General features: G+C 46.4%; 1 protein-coding gene across 1 annotated transcript in view; it reads left to right on the forward strand.

Moving 5' to 3' along the window:
• The first annotated feature begins 1518 nt into the window (after positions 1-1518).
• Positions 1519-20749, forward strand: part of FIBCD1 (fibrinogen C domain containing 1) — a 53473-nt gene continuing 34242 nt past the window's right edge. Inside the window, exons 1-2 of the mRNA XM_066579733.1 lie at positions 1519-1590; positions 3930-4007. Of these exons, the coding sequence (XP_066435830.1) occupies positions 3936-4007 (72 nt within the window). The 5' untranslated portion in view covers positions 1519-1590; positions 3930-3935. The remainder of the gene's footprint in view (positions 1591-3929; positions 4008-20749) is intronic.

Here is a 20749-nt window from a genome sequence, read left to right on the forward strand (position 1 = left end):
TACACTGTGTGATGAAAGATTAGATTGTGAGCTCCTGGGATCAGGGATGATGAGTGTGATATATTGTGTCATTTTTTCCCCCTAAATGAGGAAAATTGGCATCTGCCCCATTGGGTATTATTTGCCAATGTTACTGTAGAGAGATTAGATTGTGAGCTCCCGGGACAAGACAGGAGTGGAGATGTCCTCCCTGCAGTGCTGCGGGTGTATAAATGGCAGATATGTGCTCGGCAGGGAACGGCTCACACCTCGGGAATCTTCATCTCCTCACAATCAATAAAGCAAATATTTGCCTGGTTTGGACTTGTTGCTGCGGCACCGACCGGACGGGACCAGACGCTGCATCCTCTCCACCGAACGTGTCACCAGTCCCCGTCTGTCCTTCATGAAAAAGGGGGGTCACTACCCTCCGTCTAGGGCAGGTCAGGCGCATTTTACTATTATTGGGGTACTGTGGACTTATGATGGTGCAGTGAGCAAATCATCAGAGACCTGGAAATAGGAAATGCAGACACTTACATAGGACTGCAGAAAAATCACTGTGTTATCTGTGATGTTACATAGGACTGCAGGTGACATCTACTACAGTATCTGTACTCAGAGAGGTATCACTGTGTACTATCTGCGGTGTTACATAGGACTGCAGGTCACATCTACTATATTATCTGTACTCAGAAAGTTATCATGGTGTGTTATCTGTGGCGTTACATAGGACTGCAGGCAACATCTACTACATTATCTGTACTCATAGGGTTATCACTGTTATATTTGTTGTTACATAGGACTGCAGGTGATATCTACTACATTATGTCATATATTATATGAGGGTTATTACTGTTATCTGTGGGGTTACGTAGGACTGCAGGGAATATCTACTACATTATATGATATATTATATGAGGGTTATCACTGTTATCTGTGGGGTTACATAGGACTGCAGGGAATATCTACTACATTATATGAGGGTTATCACTGTTATCTGTGGGGTTACATAGGACTGCAGGGAATATCTACTACATTATATGATATATTATATGAGGGTTATTACTGTTATCTGTGGGGTTACATAGTACTGCAGGTGATATCTACTACATTATATGATATATTATATGAGGGTTATCACTGTTATCTGTGGGGTTACATAGGTCTGCAGGTGATATCTACTACATTATATGATATATTATATGAGGGTTATCACTGTTATCTGTGGGGTTACATAGGACTGCAGGTGATATCTACTACATTATATGATATATTATATGTGGGTTATCACTGTTATATTTGTTGTTACATAGGACTGCAGGTGATATCTACTACATTATATGATATATTATATGAGGGTTATCACTGTTATCTGTGGGGTTACATAGGACTGCAGGGAATATCCACTATATTATCTGTACGCGGAGTTCTCCGCCTGCTCCTCGGGACTGCAGGCTGCCCTCTGGCTGGTAAGGGGTTAATGACACTCCCGCTCCCCTGTACTGACAGCTCAGTGCTGCCCCCGGCCGGCGAGCAGTGTACTCCGGGCTGGGACAGATGAGGCAGCGCTGATGGAGGACGCATCTCCGGTGCTGTGGATGCGCTGAGGTGAGTTCTGCGCCCCCCGCAGTGTGCGGCTCCCCGGTGCCGGCCGTCTGCTGCAGCCCAGTTGGGTTTGGGCTCGGAGATGTGCCGGGGGAGGACCGGAGCCCCGCTCTCTGCAGCCCCGGGATCCCCGGCGCCCCGCATCCCGCTTGTTCCGCTCATTGCATTCCACGGAAAAGAAGATTAGAGATTTGTGAATTAACAGCTGAGACTGCAGAGATTACCGGGAAGTTCAGCGGCACCGGAGAGGGGAAGAGAGAGAGGAGAGAGGGGGACAGGGGAGGAGAGAGAGGGGAGATAGGGGGTACAGGGACAGAGACGGGGTACAAGGAGAGGAGAGAGGGGGCAGGGGGAGAGAGAGGGGGAGATAGGGGGCACAGAGAGAGGAGGACAGGTGGGGAGAGAGAGGGGGTGATAGGGGGGAAAAGGGAGAGGAGAGAGGGGGAGATAGGGGGTACAGAAAGAGGAGGACAGGTGGGGAGAGAGAGGGGGTGATAGGGGGTACAGGGAGAGGAGAGAGAGGGGAGATAGGGGGTACAAGGAGAGGAGAGAGGGGGGCAGGGGGAGAGAGAGGGGGAGATAGGGGGTACAGAGAGAGGGGGAGATAGGGGGTACAGAAAGAGGAGGACAGGTGGGGAGAGAGAGGGGAAGATAGGGGGTACAGGGAGAGGAGAGAGAAAGACAGGGGGGTAGAGAGAGGGGAGATAGGGGTAGAGGTGGAGAAGGACAGGGTACAGGGAGAGGAGAGAGGGGGGTAGGGGGAGAGAGAGGGGAGATAGGGGGTACAGGGAGAGGAGAGGGAGGGGAGAGAGGGGGGACAGGGGAAGAGAGAGAGGGGACAGGGGGGTACAGGGAGAGAGAAGGGAGTAAGAGACAGGGGTACAAGGCGAGGATAAGGGGGACAGGGAGAGAGAGAGGAGAGGGGGGTACAAGGAGAAAGGGAAAGGGGGTACGACAAGAGAGGGCAGATAGGGGATACAGGGAGAGAGACAGGGAAGAAATGGGAGGCTGGGAGAGTAGAGAGGGGACATGGAGATAAAGATTGGTGGCACAGAGAGAGGAGAAAAATAGGGGGTACATGGAAAGAGGGGAGATAGAGATAGGAGAGTTAGGGGAATAGGGAGAGGGGAGAGATGGGGGACAGAGAGGAAAGAAATAGGGGGTACAGGAAGAAAAGAAAGCTAGGGGCAACAGGGGGAAGTGGTGCATAGGTGAAAGAGTAGGGAGATAGTGAGGACAGCAAAATAGCGGGTACTGGGTGAGGGGGGTTAGAAAAAGTGGACAGAAAGGTATGTTGGAGAGAGATATGGGGCAGTGAGAGAGCTGACAGAGAGAGGAGTGACAGAAAAGGGGGGCAACAGGGAAGAGATTATTAGGACAGGGGTGAACGAACAGGAGTAAGCAGAGAGACACAGAGGGGTAAACAGAGAAAGGGGGAGCAGGGAGAGGGGGGACATAGAAATAGAGAAAGATGAGTAACAGGGAGAGGAGTGACAGGAATAGGGATGACCAAGGAAAGGGGTGACAGGGAGAGACCTAAAGAAGAGAAGTGATTAGAGAGAGGGGTGACAGGGAGAGCGGCACCTCCAGCGGATCATCTATGGGAGCAGAAGATCAAGAAGGGCTCACACTACAATGTCCTTACTGAAAGGTCCCAACAAGGAGGGGACAGCCGAGGTTAGAGAGCCTGAGAACCGGGTATGGGGGTCATGAGAAACCTGGGTGAGATCATCTATCTATCTATCTATCTATCTATCTATCTATCTATCTATCTATCTATCTATCTATCTATCTATCTCCTTTCTGAATCATCCATGGTGCTGTTGTACCCCCACCGCTATGTCCACCTCCAGCGTATATTCTGTATGTAGTGAGTGTGGGGTGGCGGTGTGTACAGTGATCAGTGGAGATGTAGCGCCAGTGCCCCTTGGTGCTCGGTGCGGTGGTGCCCGCTCTCTGCTGCCGCTTCACTCATTTCTATTGATTGTGAGATGTCAAGTGCTGGTGAAGTGATAATGCGCTACCCAGAGACTGAAGTGCTGGGGAAGTCCTGGCTGCAGATGTAGCAGAGCCGACGCTGTTGTTTCATTCTGTTGCTCGTGCACCATAGGAAGACTGCTGCATGCAGGAATTTCAGCTCTGCCGCATCTGTTGCGCCTATTTTGTCAGCTGCTAGAGAGTTTAGTTTGTGTCTGTTCCTAGTTGATATGGATGTAGCAGAGCTTTGGCTCTGTCCTTGGTCCTGAAGCAGACAGCTATTCTATATGTAAGGCATCGGTTGTAGGAGTGGGTGATTGGTGGAGTTCTGTGACTGTTAACGCGGATTCTCTTCCTCCCAATAGCCGACCATGGGGAGCGACCGGTGGAAAAATATTGGCGGTTCATCGCAAATGGAGGACGCGGTTCAGGAGAAGTCACAAGTGAGTAAACACTTATTAATGTCCGCTGACTAGAAGCGTGCTTTACTTATGTAGCAGAGCCGAGTTTGTTTTTTTGAATACAAATTAAAGTCATAACATGAAAAATTCCTTCTACTTCTAAGACGCAATTGCTGCAGAAAACCCCAAAACAAGGAGTCCTCTGAAACCCCTGCAAACATGCAAGTGTGCTCTAGGATGTCCTCTGACTACACAGGGGGCGCTGTTCACATACGGGGACCCCATGTCCCATTTTATTATAGGATGTGCCCCCAGTATTTATAGCCCTTTTACCTGCCCCCCATTTATTATCCCCTTTCCTAAGCCATGCGGCTCAATTCTTACATAGCTGATGTTTATTCCACTCTGGCTTGTGTCAGTTCCCCCGATGGTTACAGGGAATCATAGTGCTGGACCCCCCAATTTTGGCATAACTTTGTAGAAGAATTGCAACTCTGGGCATTAGGGGGCATCTGCCTTTTTTGATGCCTTTATTAGGGTTTTATGACCACTTTCACCATCTGCCCCCCCCCCCCCATATATATCTGGGCACCATTTTTTTACCTTTGTGTCTTAAAGGGGACACGACCCTCTGAGCGCTTTCAATACATGGCATCGTTAGTGGCTTTGTTTAATATGGAATTCACGCCCGTCCTGAAAAACATAAGAAGACAGCAAATAGTTTATATTGTGAATATACATATGGGAGGCATAATGAAATCAACAGCGCCCCCTACTGATGTTAGCTTGTGGCCCCCTTCTCCCTTTACTACACAACCCCATGCCAGTTCCTGATTGGTGGAGGGGCAGTAGGTTTGCACCCCCCCTATTGGGTAAGGTTACGGGTCTTATATTTTTACCAACTGGACTTACTCTTTGTGTCTAATTTTAGAAGCCCAGCTGCATTTCTTAGTAATCGCTGCATGTAAATTAGCCTAATTGCTGTTATCGTAACCAAAATGAATTTGCCTTATTTTGGATGTGAAGTATAGACTATGGCTGACCCTGCGGGGAGTCGGGACCATGGGGGATGAATCGCTTGTGCATTTAATGGCTTACAGGGGATTTTCTTCCTGGTAATTATGGCCTAACTATTAATCAGGAGCGCTCGTTAATATTCATGAGGACTGATCAATATTCGTGAGGACTGACTATTGCTCTTGAGGCTTGACTAATATACAGATATTCAAAGGGTGTGGCTGATATGTAGGAGATACAGCAATTATTCAGTGGGGTGGTCAATATTTAGTGGGTGTGGCTAATATGTAGGAGATACAGACATTATTCAGTGGGGTGGTCAATACTTAGTGGGTGTGGCCAATATGTAGGAGGTACGGCCATTATTTAGTGAGGGTGGTCAATACTTAGTGGGTGTGGCCAATATGTAGGAGGTACGGCCATTATTTAGTGAGGGTGGTCAATACTTAGTGGGTGTGGCCAATATGTAGGAGGTACGGCTAGTATTCAGTAAGCTCAGTCAATACTCTAAGTTTCCATCTTCCAAACCGGATAAATGACGATTTAGCCGCCTGAGTTCTGCGTTCTGTTTCTTGCTCGTCTTATCTTGTATATAAATGACTTTAGGCCACGCCCCCTGTAATAATGTCATCTGATTAGAAATTATTCTGTTCAACAACAAAGAGATGCAAGGAACAGACAGATCCCCGTCCCCCTCCCCCCTCATTACCAGCAGATCCTTTATAGTCATTAAATCTGATAATGTTATTTAATTATGGCAGGAGCGTGTTGGCAGCTTCTGATAATCTAGAACATTCCAGCACTTCCAGTCTCGGGGCTTTGGGGCTTGGAAAATACTCTCTGATACAATGTTCATGCTTTATAAATATTATCCTACCTGTCAGAGTCCAGAATAACAACACAAAGCATTATGGGAAATATCAGCTGTGACCTGCATGCTATTGTGTGTACTAGAACTCAGCTACGTGGGTGGATTTTGGGGGTGTGAGCACCTCGCTTGTTTTGGTCTCTTGTATATTAGTGGAGTGAACGTAATTGTGAGACGAAGAGCAATGCAGAATTAGAGCTAGAGTCCAGGAACTACCACCAGGGGGCTCTGTGCGGGAAGTCCAGGTACTACCACCAGGGGGCTCTGTGCGGGAAGTCCAGGTACTACCACCTGGGGGCTCTGTGCAGGAAGTCGAGGAACTACTACCAAGGGGCTCTGTGCAGGATGTCCAGGTACTATCACCAGGGGGCTCTGTGCGGAAGTCCAGGTACTACCAGGAGGGAGCTCTGTTCGGGAAGTCCAGCTACTACCACCAGGGGGTTCTGTCCTGGAAGTCCAGGTACTACCACCAGGGGGTTCTGTGCGGGAAGTCCAGGTACTACCAGGAGGGAGCTCTGTTCGGGAAGTCCAGCTACTACCACCAGGGGGTTCTGTCCTGGAAGTCCAGGTACTACCACCAGGGGGTTCTGTGCGGGAAGTCCAGGTACTACCACCAGGGGGCTCTGTGCGGGGAGTCCAGGTACTACCACCAGGGGTCTGTGCGGGAAGTCCAGGTACTACCACCAGGGGGCTCTGTCGGGAAGTCCAGGTACTACCACCAGGGGCTCTGTGCAGGAAGTTGAGGAACTACTACCAGCAGGGGGCTCTGTGCGGGGGTCCAGGTACTACCATCAGGGGGCTCTGTGCGGGGAGTCCAGGTACTACCACCAGGGGTCTGTGCGGGAAGTCCAGGTACTACCACCAGGGGGCTCTGTCGGGAAGTCCAGGTACTACCACCAGGGGCTCTGTACAGGAAGTCCAGGAACTACCACCAGTGTGGTCTGTGTGGGGAGTTCAGGTACTACCACCAGGGGGGTCTGTGCAGGGAGTACAGGTACTACCACCAGGGGGGTCTGTGCGGGGATTCCAGGTACTACCACCAGGGGGGTCTGTGCAGGGAGTACAAGTACTACCATCGGCGCTCTGTGCGGAAAGTCCAGGTACTACCACCAGGAGGCTCTGTGCAGGAAGTCCAGGTACTACCATCAGGGGGCTCAGTGTGGGAGTCCAGGTACTAGAATTGAGCTACGTGGGTGGATTTTGGGGGTGTGAGCACCTCGCTTGTTTTGGTCTCTTGTATATTAGTGGAATTGAAAGCAATTGTGAGACGAAGAGCAATGTGTAGAATTGGAGCTGGAGTCCAGGTACTACCACCAGGGGGGTCTGTGCAGGGAGTCCAGGTACTACCACCAGGAGGCTCTGTGCAGGAAGTCCAGGTACTACCACCAGGGGGGTCTGTGCGGGGAGTCCAGGTACTACCATTAGGGGGCTCTGTGCAGGAAGTCCAGGTACTACCACCAGGGGGCTCTGTGCAGGAAGTCCAGGTACTACCACCAGGGGGCTCTGTGCGGGAAGTCCAGGTACTACCACCAGGTGGCTCTGTGCAGGAAGTCCAGATACTACCACCAAGAAGCTCTGCAGTGGTATTCCAGGTACTACCACCAGAGGGCTCTGTACGGGAAGTCCAGGTACTACCACCAGGGGGCTCTGTGCGGGAAGTCCATGTACTACCACCAGTGGGCTCTGTGCAGGAAGTCCAGATACTACCACCAAGGAGCTCTGCAGGGGGAGTGCAGGTACTACCACCAAGAAGCTCTGCAGTGGTATTCCAGGTACTACCACCAGAGGGCTCTGTCCGGGAAGTCCAGGTACTACCACCAGGGAGCTCTGTGCAGGGAGTCCAGCTACTACAACCAGGGGGCTCTGTGCAGGGAGTCCAGGTACTATCTGCAGGGAACTCTGTGCGGGGAGGCCAGGTACTAACCACAGGGAACTCTGTGCGGGGAGTCCAGGTACTAACCACAGGGAACTCTGTGCAGGGAGTCCGGGTACTACCACCAGGGGGCTCTGTGCAGGGAGTCTAGGTGCTAACCACAGGGAGCTCTGTGCCAGGGTACTACCACCAGGGGGCTCTGTGTGGGGAGTCCAGGTACTAACTGCAGGGAGCTTTGTGTGGGGAGTCTAGGTACTAACCGCGGGGAGCTCTGTGCAAGGAGTTCTGGTTACTGGTGATTTTTGGTTACACTGATGAGCCCTTATGTTACATATGGATAAGAGCTCTGCTCAGAAGCTTCTAGCGTGTTCCGTTTAAGAGTCTTGTGTCCTATGTGGAGATTGTTCCAAGTAGTTCAGTATAGGGAACTTCAACTGCAAGTAGTGCCGTTGAGAGTTATGTACGGAGAGCACAATGCAGAGAGTTCTGTACGAAGTTCTAGATGCTTCAATAAAAGAGCTATGTACAGGGCACTACATATGATGTGCACTACACGTTCTAGGTTCTTTCATTGGGGACCTTTGTGTAGAAAATCCCATGAAGAAACACTGTACAGAAAATTCTAGGTGTAAAGCTTCTATGCTGTTGAGCTCCCATAACTACACTGTAAAGTGCTGTATAGTTAACATGTTCTAAAGCTCAGTACTGAGTGTTCTAGATCCTTCTATTGTGGAGTTCTGTTATATTTCTATGATGAGGAGCTTCAAACAGAGGGTTTCTACACTGCATATAGGTTCTGAATGCCTTGAAACTTTCAGCGGAACATTCTAGCTTCTTCCATTATTAAGTTTTGTGCTGAGGAGCTCTAAGCAAATGTTGTAAACACCTACATTGTGGAGAGCTGTATGCCTTGGAGCTCAATGGAGAAGGTCCTTTTGGAGGAGCTCAGTACTGACAGCTCTAGATACTTCATTGTGTAGCAATATGCAGAAGGTCTCTTGAGAGAACTCTATCCAAAAAGTTCCAAGCTTCTTCTACTGTGAAGTTCTCTGCAGTTTCTATGTTGAGCTATGTGCTTGAAGGTTCTAGCTACCCTAACTATAGAGTGCTATGTGGTCCATTTGCTCTGGAGGTCTGTACAGAAGATTCTAACTTGCTCTATTATGAGCTTCCACGTTGAGGACTTCTCAGTAGAAGGTTCTAGATACTCATACTGTGGAGCGATGTATTGTATATAGCTCTGGACACAAAGTTCTAGATTCTTATGTTATGGAGTTCTGTAAAGTTTCTATGCTATGAGCTCTATGCTGGAGATACTAAATATCTATGTTGTGGAGAGCTCTATGGTCCATAGGTCTTGGCACTCTGTACTGAGAGTTCTAGATACTTCTATTATGGAGTGCGTATGGTCTGCTCATTTTGGAGCTCTGTACAGTAGGTTCTAGGTTGTTCTATTATGTAGTTTAGTAAAGCTCCCATGCTGAACACTTTTAAGCAGGGGGTTCCAGGTATCCCAACTGTAGATAGCCATATGATCTATTTGTTTTGGAGCTCTGTACAGAAAATTGTAACCATTTTCGTTATTGAGTCCTGTCAAGCTTCTATGTTTAGAAGCTCTGTGCTATAGGTTCCATTGTGGAGTGCTGTATGGTCTGTATGTTTAAGAGCTTTGTAAAGAATCATCTAGGTTCTCTCATATTAAGGAGCTTATTGTAGTGACTACCTAAATCTTATGACCTTGCCGTGTAGCAATAGTCACTTACATCAAGTTCTAGATACTTCGGTCATAGAGTTTGTTTGATCCATATATTCTGGAGCTCTATACAGGAGGTTCCAGATTGTTCCATTATAAAACTTTGCTGAGGAGTTATAAGCAGAGGGTTCTAGGTACGCCAACTGTGGGTTCTGTATGGTGTATTTGCCTTGGAGATCTGGACAGAAGGTTCTAGCTTCCTCCCTGCTGGTGATGTTTGTGGAGCATATTGTCATGACTGAGGGTTATGGCCTCACTTACTGTTCTAGATACTTTCAATCTGGAGTGCTGTGTGGTCTGTGTACTCTGGAACTCTGTACAAAAAGGTTCTTGCTTGTTCTTTGAAGTTTTGTAAAGTTCGCATGCTGACGACTTTTCAGCACAGGGTTCTGGATAACTCAACTCTGGAGTGCTTCCATACTGAGGAGCTCTTCAAATGTCCGTTGTGAATGGTGTGTGGTCTGTATGTCCTGGAGCTCGGTACGGAAGGTTCTAAGTTCCAGATCTATGCTAATCTTTTGCATGGTGCACATTGTAGTGACTACCTGAGTATTAAGGCCTCGCTGTGTAGGAATATTCACTTACATTGAATTCAAAATGCAGAATATGTGGAGTATCTTCTAGTCTGAGCTGCGGGGATGAGCCAGTATTGATCTGCACCAGAGGTGAATCCTTTTTCCGATAGGTTGTGTGAAGGAGGGGGAGCGGGCTGTCCGGGCTTCATGACTGATCTCCATCTGATGGGAACTGTTCACAGATACAATGTATCCTGATACTGCATGAAGGGGGGGGGGGGGGGGGGCTGGTTCCGGATCTGTCCACCTGTAATATGGGGCAGCAGGTAACAGTGGGGAGCCCGGAACAGATGCTCCCCCGGTAGCTGTATCTGGTGAGTCACCGAGAGTCATCATCGCTCCACATCATTACCTTGTCATGTTCGGAGAACATGGGAGTAGTAATGACACCACAACCTCCATCATCTGTTCAAACCGTTCGCCGCCACCTGAATCCTTTCCGGCAATCATGGATGGACCGTTATGTTCAAAGATTTACAGGGTTAATGGACTGACATCAGTTGTTAAAACACAGGGGCCTAAAAAAAATTAACTCCTCCCAAGGTGCTCGCTCCATTGTTCTTTTCCTCTCTGTATCCATAACAACCTCTGTGTTCTAAAATCCGGTCACCGCGTATTCTCCGTCCCGTCTCCCTCTGCTGGGAGGAACTTTATGGTGGGATTTTCTTTGGCTTAGAGGAAAAGGCTGATTGTTGGATTCTGGCTACCAACGCGTTTCAGGTTCTGGGGATGAGGTAGGAAATCCACGCAGGTTTGTAGCAAAGTGTAACTGTGCTCTGTGTTGCTTCTTGCCTTCCCGAACATCATAGGATTTATGGGATGTTTCCTGGGCAAGTTATGGATTTCTGAAACAAAGTTGTAAAAAAATGTGTGCTTTAGGGCAAACAATTAATTTCTGCAACCTGGAGGAGCAGCAAAAATGTGAGCAATTCACCGAGATTTCCAGAGGGAAGAAATAAGTCAGAAAATTGGTGAGATGCCTTGCACATCCGAACTAAGCAGTAACATAGTACACAGGTCCAAAAGGAAGGGAGACCTGGGGTACTGGTCAATGACACTTGGGGTGCAGCATAATGACAGTCTGACACACGTGAAGTGCAGGATAATGACACAGTGATACTTAGGGGGCGCGATAATGACACATTGACACTTGGGGGACGCGATAATGACACACTGACACTTGGGGGACGGGATAATGACACGCTGACACTTGGGGGACGGGATAATGACATGCTGACTCTTGGGGGACGGGATAATGACACGCTGACTCTTGGGGGACGGGATAATGACATGCTGACACTTGGGGGACGGAATAATGACACGCTGACACTTGGGGGACGGGATAATGACATGCTGACACTTGGGGGACGGGATAATGACACGCTGACACTTGGGGGACGGGATAATGACACGCTGACACTTGGGGGACGGGATAATGACACGCTGACACTTCGGGGACGGGATAATGACACGCTGATACTTAGGGGAGGGATAATGACACGCTGACACTTGGGGGGACAGGATAATGACACGCTGACACTTGGGGGACAGGATAATGACACGCTGACACTTAGGGGCGGGATAATGACACGCTGACACTTGGGGGGACAGGATAATGACACGCTGATACTTGGGGGATGGGATAATGACACGCTGACACTTGGGGGACGAGATAATGACACGCTGACACTTGGGGGGGACAGGATAATGACACGCTGACACTTGGGGGACAGGATAATGACACGCTGACACTTGGGGGACAGGATAATGACACGCTGACACTTGGGGGACAGGATAATGACACGCTGACATTTGGGGGACGGGATAATGACACGTGGACACTTGGGGGGACGGGATAATGACACACTAACACTTGGGGGACAGGATAATGACACACTGACACTTGGGGGGACGGGATAATGACGCGCTGACACTTGGGGGACGGGATAATGACACGCTGACACTTGGGGGACCGGATAATGACACGCTGACACTTGGGGGACAGGATAATGACACGCTGACACTTGGGGGACTGGATAATGACACGCTGACACTTGGGGGACCGGATAATGACACGCTGACACTTGGGGGACAGGATAATGACACGCTGACACTTGGGGGACCGGATAATGACACGCTGACACTTGGGGGACAGGATAATGACACGCTGACACTTGGGGGATGCGATAATAACACACTGATACTTGGGAGATGGGATAATGACATGCTGATACTTGGGGGACGGGATAATAACACACTGATACTTGGGAGATGGGATAATGACAGGGTGACACTTTGGGGTGCAGAATAATGACACGCTGACACTTGGGGGACCGGATAATGACACACTGACACTTGGGGACCGGATAATGACACGCTGACACTTGGGGACCGGATAATGACACGCTGACACTTGGGGGACCGGATAATGACACGCTGACACTTGGGGGACGCGATAATAACACACTGATACTTGGGAGATGGGATAATGACAGGGTGACACTTGGGGGACGGGATAATGACAGGGTGACACTTTGGGGTGCAGAATAATGACACGCTGACACTTGGGGGACGCGATAATAACACACTGATACTTGGGGGACGGGATAATGACACGCTGACACTTGGGGGACGGGATAATGACACGCTGACACTTGGGGGACGGGATAATGACGCGCTGACACTTGGGGGTGCAGGGTAATGACACGCTGACACTTGGGGGTGCAGGGTAATGACACGCTGACACTTTGGGGTGCAGGGTAATGACACGCTGACACTTGGGGGACGGGATAATGACACATTGACACTTGGGGACAGGATAATGACACGCTGACACTTGGGGGACGGGATAATAACACGCTGACACTTGGGGGACGGGATAATAACACGCTGACACTTGGGGGACGGGATAATAACACGCTGACACTTGGGGGACGGGATAATGACACGCTGATACTTGGGGGACGGGATAATGACACGCAGACACTTCGGGGACGGGATAATGACACGCTGACACTTGGGGGACGGGATAATGACACGCTGACACTTGGGGGACTGGATAATGACACGCGGACACTTGGGGGCGGGATAATGACACGCTGAGACTTGGGGGACGGGATAATGACACGCTGACACTTGGGGGACGGGATAATGACACGCTGACACTTGGGGGACGGGATAATGACACGCTGACACTTGGGGGACGGGATATTGACACGCTGACAATTTGGGGGGCAGGGTAATAACATGCTGACACTTTGGGGTGCAGGGTAATGACACGCTGACTTTTGGGGCCTACCCCAGGTTCCTCTTCTTTCCTCAGGATTTGGGGACACATTTATGCAGAGGCATTTCCTTGGATTTTCTGTGTCTGTTTTCTCGTTTGTTTCTGATCTGTAGAAAACTAACATGGATTTATCTCTCCATGAATTCTATTATCTGCAGTAATTCTGGAACATTCCACCATCCTCTCAGTCTCCACCACTGTGGCTGCACCCCCATTTAGATTGTCAGCCTTTCATCCATCATTACCTGGACGGTACTCCAGCTCATGCTGGTAATTGGCGCTTTGCATATTAACTGCGCATTTTTATTTGTTCTGAAGGTTTACAAACAATCAAGTCTGGATTTGAGGTCCTGACTGTTAATAAAAGACGGCTTTTAGGAGCGTCGGTGGGGGGTGGGGGGGGGGCTGCGGTGCAGAATGGGAATCCCTGCGATATCCACTTAATACCACATCCTCTGCAGAGACCGGCCCACCCCGCCACCAGTCTGCTGAGTGAGATGATATCTGGGGGATAAGCGGCGCCTAAACCCAGCAGAGAGGCTGGAAGGACTGTGGATCCACAAGGCTGCTACAAGACAATTAGATATGAGACAGATAGATAAATAGATAATGAGATGGATACAGTGGATATAAAGGTCTGCACCCCCGTTAGAAGGCCAGGTCTTTGTCATGTTAGGAAATCCACCTTCAATGTGACCCATTCTCTATACACTTCCATTGAAAAAAGGCCAAAATCTTCTAGGGCTCCTTCACCGCGACGTATTTGTGCACAGAGAATAGAACTCATTGATTTAAATGGGCTCATTCATATTTCCGTATTTCGTGCACACCTTTTGATTGCGCAAAAAATAAAAAATGCAGCATGCTCTACTTTTTGCGTATTTGCACACACAAGGTCCCCATAGAAGTCAATGTTGGGTGCGGAAATGCGTACGTGATACGCTAGGAGATGCGTAATATGCTGCATAATTCTGCAAGAAAAAGAACTCATCTGGAACCATTGCAAGCGGCGCGTCTTGTTTGCTGCTCACAAATGTACATGCCTTGCGGGGCAGAAAAAGTACAGTAAAATACGGCAATACGAACGCAAAAAAAAAAAGCATTGTTCGTTACGCAAAAACAGCCCTGAGACGCGTGCAAGTGCTCATACGTTCGTACGAAGTTGCCCTTAGGGTAAAAAAATCAAAATAACAAAACTACAATAATGTGATTGCATAAGTGTTCACACCCTCTTATATTTGGGGATGCGGTTGTGTTCACTATTAGCCAATCACATTTACCCTCCTGATAACTAGTAGTCAGCGCTCCACTGCCAGTATTTACAGTAACCTCGATTCCCCCCCCGTATTAAGTTCGGTTCTTCTAGGAGGATTTTCCTGACATTTTTTTGGTTGGTCCATAAAGATCTTAGAGCCCATCAAAGGGGTCTGATTGTTGGAAGGTGTCAGTCAGGAGAAGAAGGCCAAGACATCTCCAAGGCATTACATCTACCATGGAACACAGTGAAGACGTCATCAAGAAGGAGATTAAATCTGGTACAACAGTGACATCATCAAGAATTGGACGGCCCTCAGAAAGGCCTGATAATTGGTCGGAGAGGCTGCTAAGAGACCGACAGCATTATTAAGCTGGGGTTCACACGGGGCAGAATTGCCACGAAATTTCCGTGCAGAGCCTCCACATGGAAATTACGTGACATTTACGGTAGCAGCAAAGTGGATTTTGAAAACCTCGCCCACAAGTAGTGGAAATAACCCGCACAAAACCGGCACAGAAATAGACTTGCGTTGCGGAATTCAATTTTGCAGCATGTCAATTGTATCACCGTCTCCAGTGCGGAATTCACCGCCCCTAAAGGAGGGGATGAATTCTGCACAGGAATTTGCAATGAAACCAGCTTCAAAACCCGCACCCGTGGTACAGATTTGGAGGCAGGCTTTCCATGGCCCACTGCGGACATTCCACTGGAAACCAGCCCCATGTGAGCCTAGAGGAGCAGCAGGGGTTTTGGCAGTACTGGTTGTGGAGTCATGTGACGACCATCTCCCATATTCTTTATCTGTCTGGATTGCAGAGTGAGGAGCAAGACGGAAGCCTTTTCCAACTAAGAAAAACCTCCAAGTGGTGCGGTTCTGCTGCTGGAACTGGGGCTTTAGTCAAGGTGGAGGGAATTATGAACAGTTCCAAATATCAACGCATTTTGGAACAAAACCATAAGGCCTTTCCTAAATAGCTGAAGACGAAGAAAAAATTCACCTTTCAGCATGACAACGACCCAAAGCAAACCCCCAGATCACCAAAAGAATGGCTTCACCAGAAGAAGGTCAAAGTTTTGAAAGGGCCCAGCCAAATCCCAAACCTGAATCCTATTGAAGATAAATATATAAGATAAAGGTAGATACGATAAGATAGATAAGATATATAGATATATAAGTTAGATAAGATAGATAGCTAAGATAGATTAGATAAATAGATGAGATAGAAAGATAGATATGGGATAGATAGATAGATAGATATGAGATAGATAGATAGATAGATAGATAGATAGATATTAGATAGATAGATAGATAGATAGATAGATAGATATGAGATAGATAGATAGATATGAGATAGATAGATAGATAGATATGAGAGAGATAGATAGATATGAGAGAGAAAGATAGGAGATAGATAGATAGGAGATAGATAGATAGGAGATAGATAGATATGAGATAGATAGATATGAGATAGATAGATAGATAGATATGGGATAGATAGATACAGATATGTTGTAGAGAGATAGAGATAAGAAATATATATTAGATAGATAGAAAGATAGATATGATAACTAGATATAGGTATAATATAGAGAGATAAAGATAGGAGATATATTATAGATAGATATAAGGTAGAGAGTTAAGAAATAGATATGAGATAGATATAAGATAGAGATAAAAAGATAGATATCAGATAGATAGATATTGGAGAGATAGATCATCTCATATCCATCCTTCTGTTATCTAAAGACATATAGAGATATGAGAAAGATAGATAGATAGATCGATATGAGATGATCTATCTCTCCAATATCTAGCTATCTGATATCTATCTTTTTATCTCTATCTTATATCTATCTCATATCTATTTCTTAACTCTCTACCTCATATCTATCTATCTATAATATATCTCCTATCTTTATCTCTCTATATTATATCTATATCTAGTTATCTCATCTATCTATCTCCTATCTCATATCTATCTATCTATTATATCTCCTATCTCTCCAAATTATATCTATATATAGTTATCTATCTCATATCCATCTATCTATCTATCTATCTATCTATGTAATAGATATTAGAAAGGTGGATATGAGAGAGATAGATAGGATAAATAGATATGAGATAGATATATCTATTAATTCTAATATATATCTCCAATCTCTATCTCTCTATATATCTCTATATCTATCTAATATATATATATCTCCTATCTCTATACATCATATCTCTATCTATCTAGCTCTCTATCTATCTCAAATTTTCTTTCTATTTTATCTATCTATCTAACATCTATCTCACAACTATTTATATATCTATCTACCTATCTACTTATCTCATATCTATTTATCTCACATCTATCTATATATCTCATATCTATCTATCTTATATCTACCTTTCTAATATATATTCGATGGATATGAGATAGGTAGATATGATATTTATATATCATATGTACCGGTATGTATTTTATATCTAGATAGATAGAGAAAGAAAGAAAGGAGATAGACATGAGATAGGAGATAGACAGATAGATAGATGGATGAGATAACTAGATATAGATATAATATAGAGAGATAGAGATAGGAGATATATTAGATAGATATAAGGTAGAGAGATAAGAAATATATATAAGATAGATAGATATAAGAAAGAGATAAAAAGATTTTAGATAGATAAGATAGATATTAGATAGATAAGATAAAGATTGATAATATAAGATAGATAAGATATATATATATAGATAAGTTAGATAATATAGATTAGATCTATCTATCTCTCTATCTAACATCTATCTCACAACTATTTATATATCTATCTACCTATCTACTTATCTCACATCTATGTATCTCATATCTAACTTTCTAATATCAGATAGATAGATGATGTACATATCTCATATGTATCTATCTTTTATCTACCTTTCTAATATCTATTAGATGGATAATGAGATAGGTAGATATGATATTTATATCTCATATGTACCGGTATGTATTTTATATCTATCTATCTCATACCCACCTTTCTAATATCTAATAGATAGATATCTCATATCTATCTATCTGATATGGATGGATGGATGGATGGATAGATGGATAGATAGATATGAGAGAGATAGATATGAGAGAGATAGATATGAGAGAGATAGATATGAGAGAGATAGATATGAGAGAGAGAGATATGAGAGAGAGAGATATGAGAGAGATAGATAGATATGAGAGAGATAGATATGAGAGAGTTAGATATGAGAGAGGTAGATATGAGAGAGGTAGCTATGAGAGAGGTAGCTATGAGAGAGGTAGCTATGAGAGAGGTAGCTATGAGAGAGGTAGCTATGAGAGAGGTAGATATGAGAGAGGTAGATATGAGAGAGGTAGATATGAGAGAGGTAGATATGAGAGAGATAGATATGAGATAGATAGATATGAGAGAGAGAGATAGATAGATATGTATTAAGAGGCTTCCGTCTTATCTATGTCTCCACTTGTGGCACTTCCATGTGCCAGGTGAAGGCCTTTGACAGCTATGGCATGAAGTAGGTTTCCTGTATAATACAGTATATGCCAATTTCTGGTGTATATTATAATAAATATGACTAGCTGTGTACGGATAGGTCCCACCCACTTTTTGAAAAAGTAGCAAACCCCACAGTAAATGTCCAAAAAGTTGCGATTTTAGTGTGAACACTAACCTAGTGACTTTTGTACATCAGAAAACTGGTATAGAGGGCATACAGTAGTAGACATGTCCCAGTAACGTTATTTCCTCCCTTCATACTGTGGCTTGTCCTGTTTCTTCCCCCAGCGCCTTCCTCTTCTTTTCTCTCTTTTGTCATGTAAGATTGCTACTCATCACAGGAACAGCGCGCCTCTCGTAAGGTGTAGTATCTGCCCTCTACAGTTTTCTTATTGTCGGGTCAGGAGGAGCTGCGATTCCTCCACTACAGGTAAGCCACTTATTAGATGTGAGTGATGTGTTTGAGGGCTTGATGACTGCTGACTGGCATTGCCCCGTACCGTCTCTCCATCTCAGCAGTGGTGTGCGGTGATTCGCACTATTTCCACTGGCAGACACTCAGCAGAGCCATTGTGCTGGAACAATCGGGGGCTTGGTGTCAGTGCGGGCCACTTGTGTCTGTCTGGGGCATTTAAAGGGGATCTCCACCTACAGCTGACTGCAGCGGCGTTGTATTCTGTGCGGGGGATCCTTGGGCGGCTCTGATGCTTTTCCAGAGTCGGCAGCCTCTACAGTCAGGGTGTCAATGTGGGACCCTCACAGAGTTTGTCCCCGTAAGCAGACTGATGTCACAGCAGCTCTGATGACCGCTTCTGGGGGACAACAAATACCGAAACGCTAAGGGCCTTTCGCATGGAATGATAATTATTGAAAAAAAATTCATTGGATTGTGCGAATCCGAACAATAATCGTTAAGTGAAAACGCGACCAACAGTCTAACGACGAATGAGAATTAATTAGCTTCTCGTTCGTCAATTTAGAAAGGCATAAAAATAATCGTTCGCTCGTCGACACGTCGTTGTGTGTGAACAGGCTGTACGAGCGAATGAGCCAACTCTGTCATTCGCTTCTTATTCGTCATTCAGAAAACGTGACGGCGGATCGATCCGTGTAAACAGGCAGTCGATTACCTATGAAATGTTTACTCCGATCTCCGGGCGCTCCACCTCCATCCAATCAACAATGCTCGTTCCTGTGTAAAAGCAGAGGAGCGATCATCACTGGGACGAGCCGTGGAGTATCTGCGTCCGACAGAGTGTCCCATGTAAAAGGGCCCTTAAGGGTAGTCAGAGTGAGGTCAGGGACAGGCAGAGTTGTCAGCGCTCCTGAATGAGTCTGAGACACAGAATACAATCTACTACTCCCTGTTATCAGCCATTACATTACATCTGCAGGGCTGCCAGCCACGTCCTTGAATCCACAGAGAAGAGCTAGAGGAACATCCAGATCTGAAACCCTCCTGACCTGCCACTTCTCACAGCTCAGGGTTTGTTACAATGTATCTAGTCTAAACCAATCCTCTGTGAGGTAAACACATCAGCTGCACATTTCTCTCTCCTGTCCTGATAGTTTGCTACAATGTATCAGTGCAGGTAACATGTATCAGCCTGGAGACACAGCAAACCCTCAGCTGACAGAATTGTATGTGCTGCAGGGGAATAGAATTTATTGTCCTCTGTTATCAGTCACTTCAAGCTGGAAGAAACTGACTATGTGGCAGGTGAATACTATCTACTACTCCCTGTTATCAGCCATTACATGGGAGGAGAGGCTGACTGTAGGACAGGGGAATACAATCTATTGTTTCCAGATAGCAGTTGTTTCAGACTGGGGAGAGGCTGGCTGAAGGACAGTCACTCCTTTGCTCTCTGCTATCAGCCACTTCAGGAGAGGTAGGGTCACCATTGTCTTCTGTACAGGAGCTGCAGTGTATTTGATGAGACCAGAGCTGTCATTATGGGGGTCTGCAGAGGGGTCATGTCCCTCCCTGTAGCTATAGAGAGAGACACACATGCCATCTCCCACCTCCCTCCTCTTCGTCAATGTCACAGACAGGTGGGACCCCTAGTTGCAGCGCCCTGTGGCAGCGTGCGGTGGCCAGGCTGTCATCACTCATTATAACATGGCATTAATAATACTGCTGCCTATCTGTGACAGCACACACCCGCAGGCTTTAACTTGCTGCCATACCTTCTGATTGAGCGGCGTTATATATTACAGGCTGCGCACGCTCAGCTCTGCTTCCTCTCTGTACATATGAGCCCCAGAGTCGCCCTCTGCTGTCTACTCTGCTTCTGGGAAAGCTGGGTGACGTGTAATAAACCTACAGTGTCAGGCGTTTTCTGCACTTCTTATGACATCTTAATGAAGAACACCACAGTCAGAAATGGTTGATAACAGGGAGCAATAGATTGTATTCCACTGCATAGCCACGGTAAAGAAGACTATAGGTGTACTGTCTCTTTAAATGACGGTTTACGCTTTATGCACACATTTCCTGGGATATATGTGATTACGTCTGATAGCGGCAGGTACCGCGGAGCGATCGTTCTTGGCGGTTTTATGTTCCTTTGATTGGTGATAATCTGTGTAAACATTAATATTCGCCAATCTCCCTGAGTCATGCACGGTGATATC

The sequence above is a fragment of the Eleutherodactylus coqui genome, chromosome 10 (assembly GCF_035609145.1).
Source record: "Eleutherodactylus coqui strain aEleCoq1 chromosome 10, aEleCoq1.hap1, whole genome shotgun sequence".
Classification (NCBI taxonomy): Eukaryota; Metazoa; Chordata; class Amphibia; order Anura; family Eleutherodactylidae; genus Eleutherodactylus; species Eleutherodactylus coqui.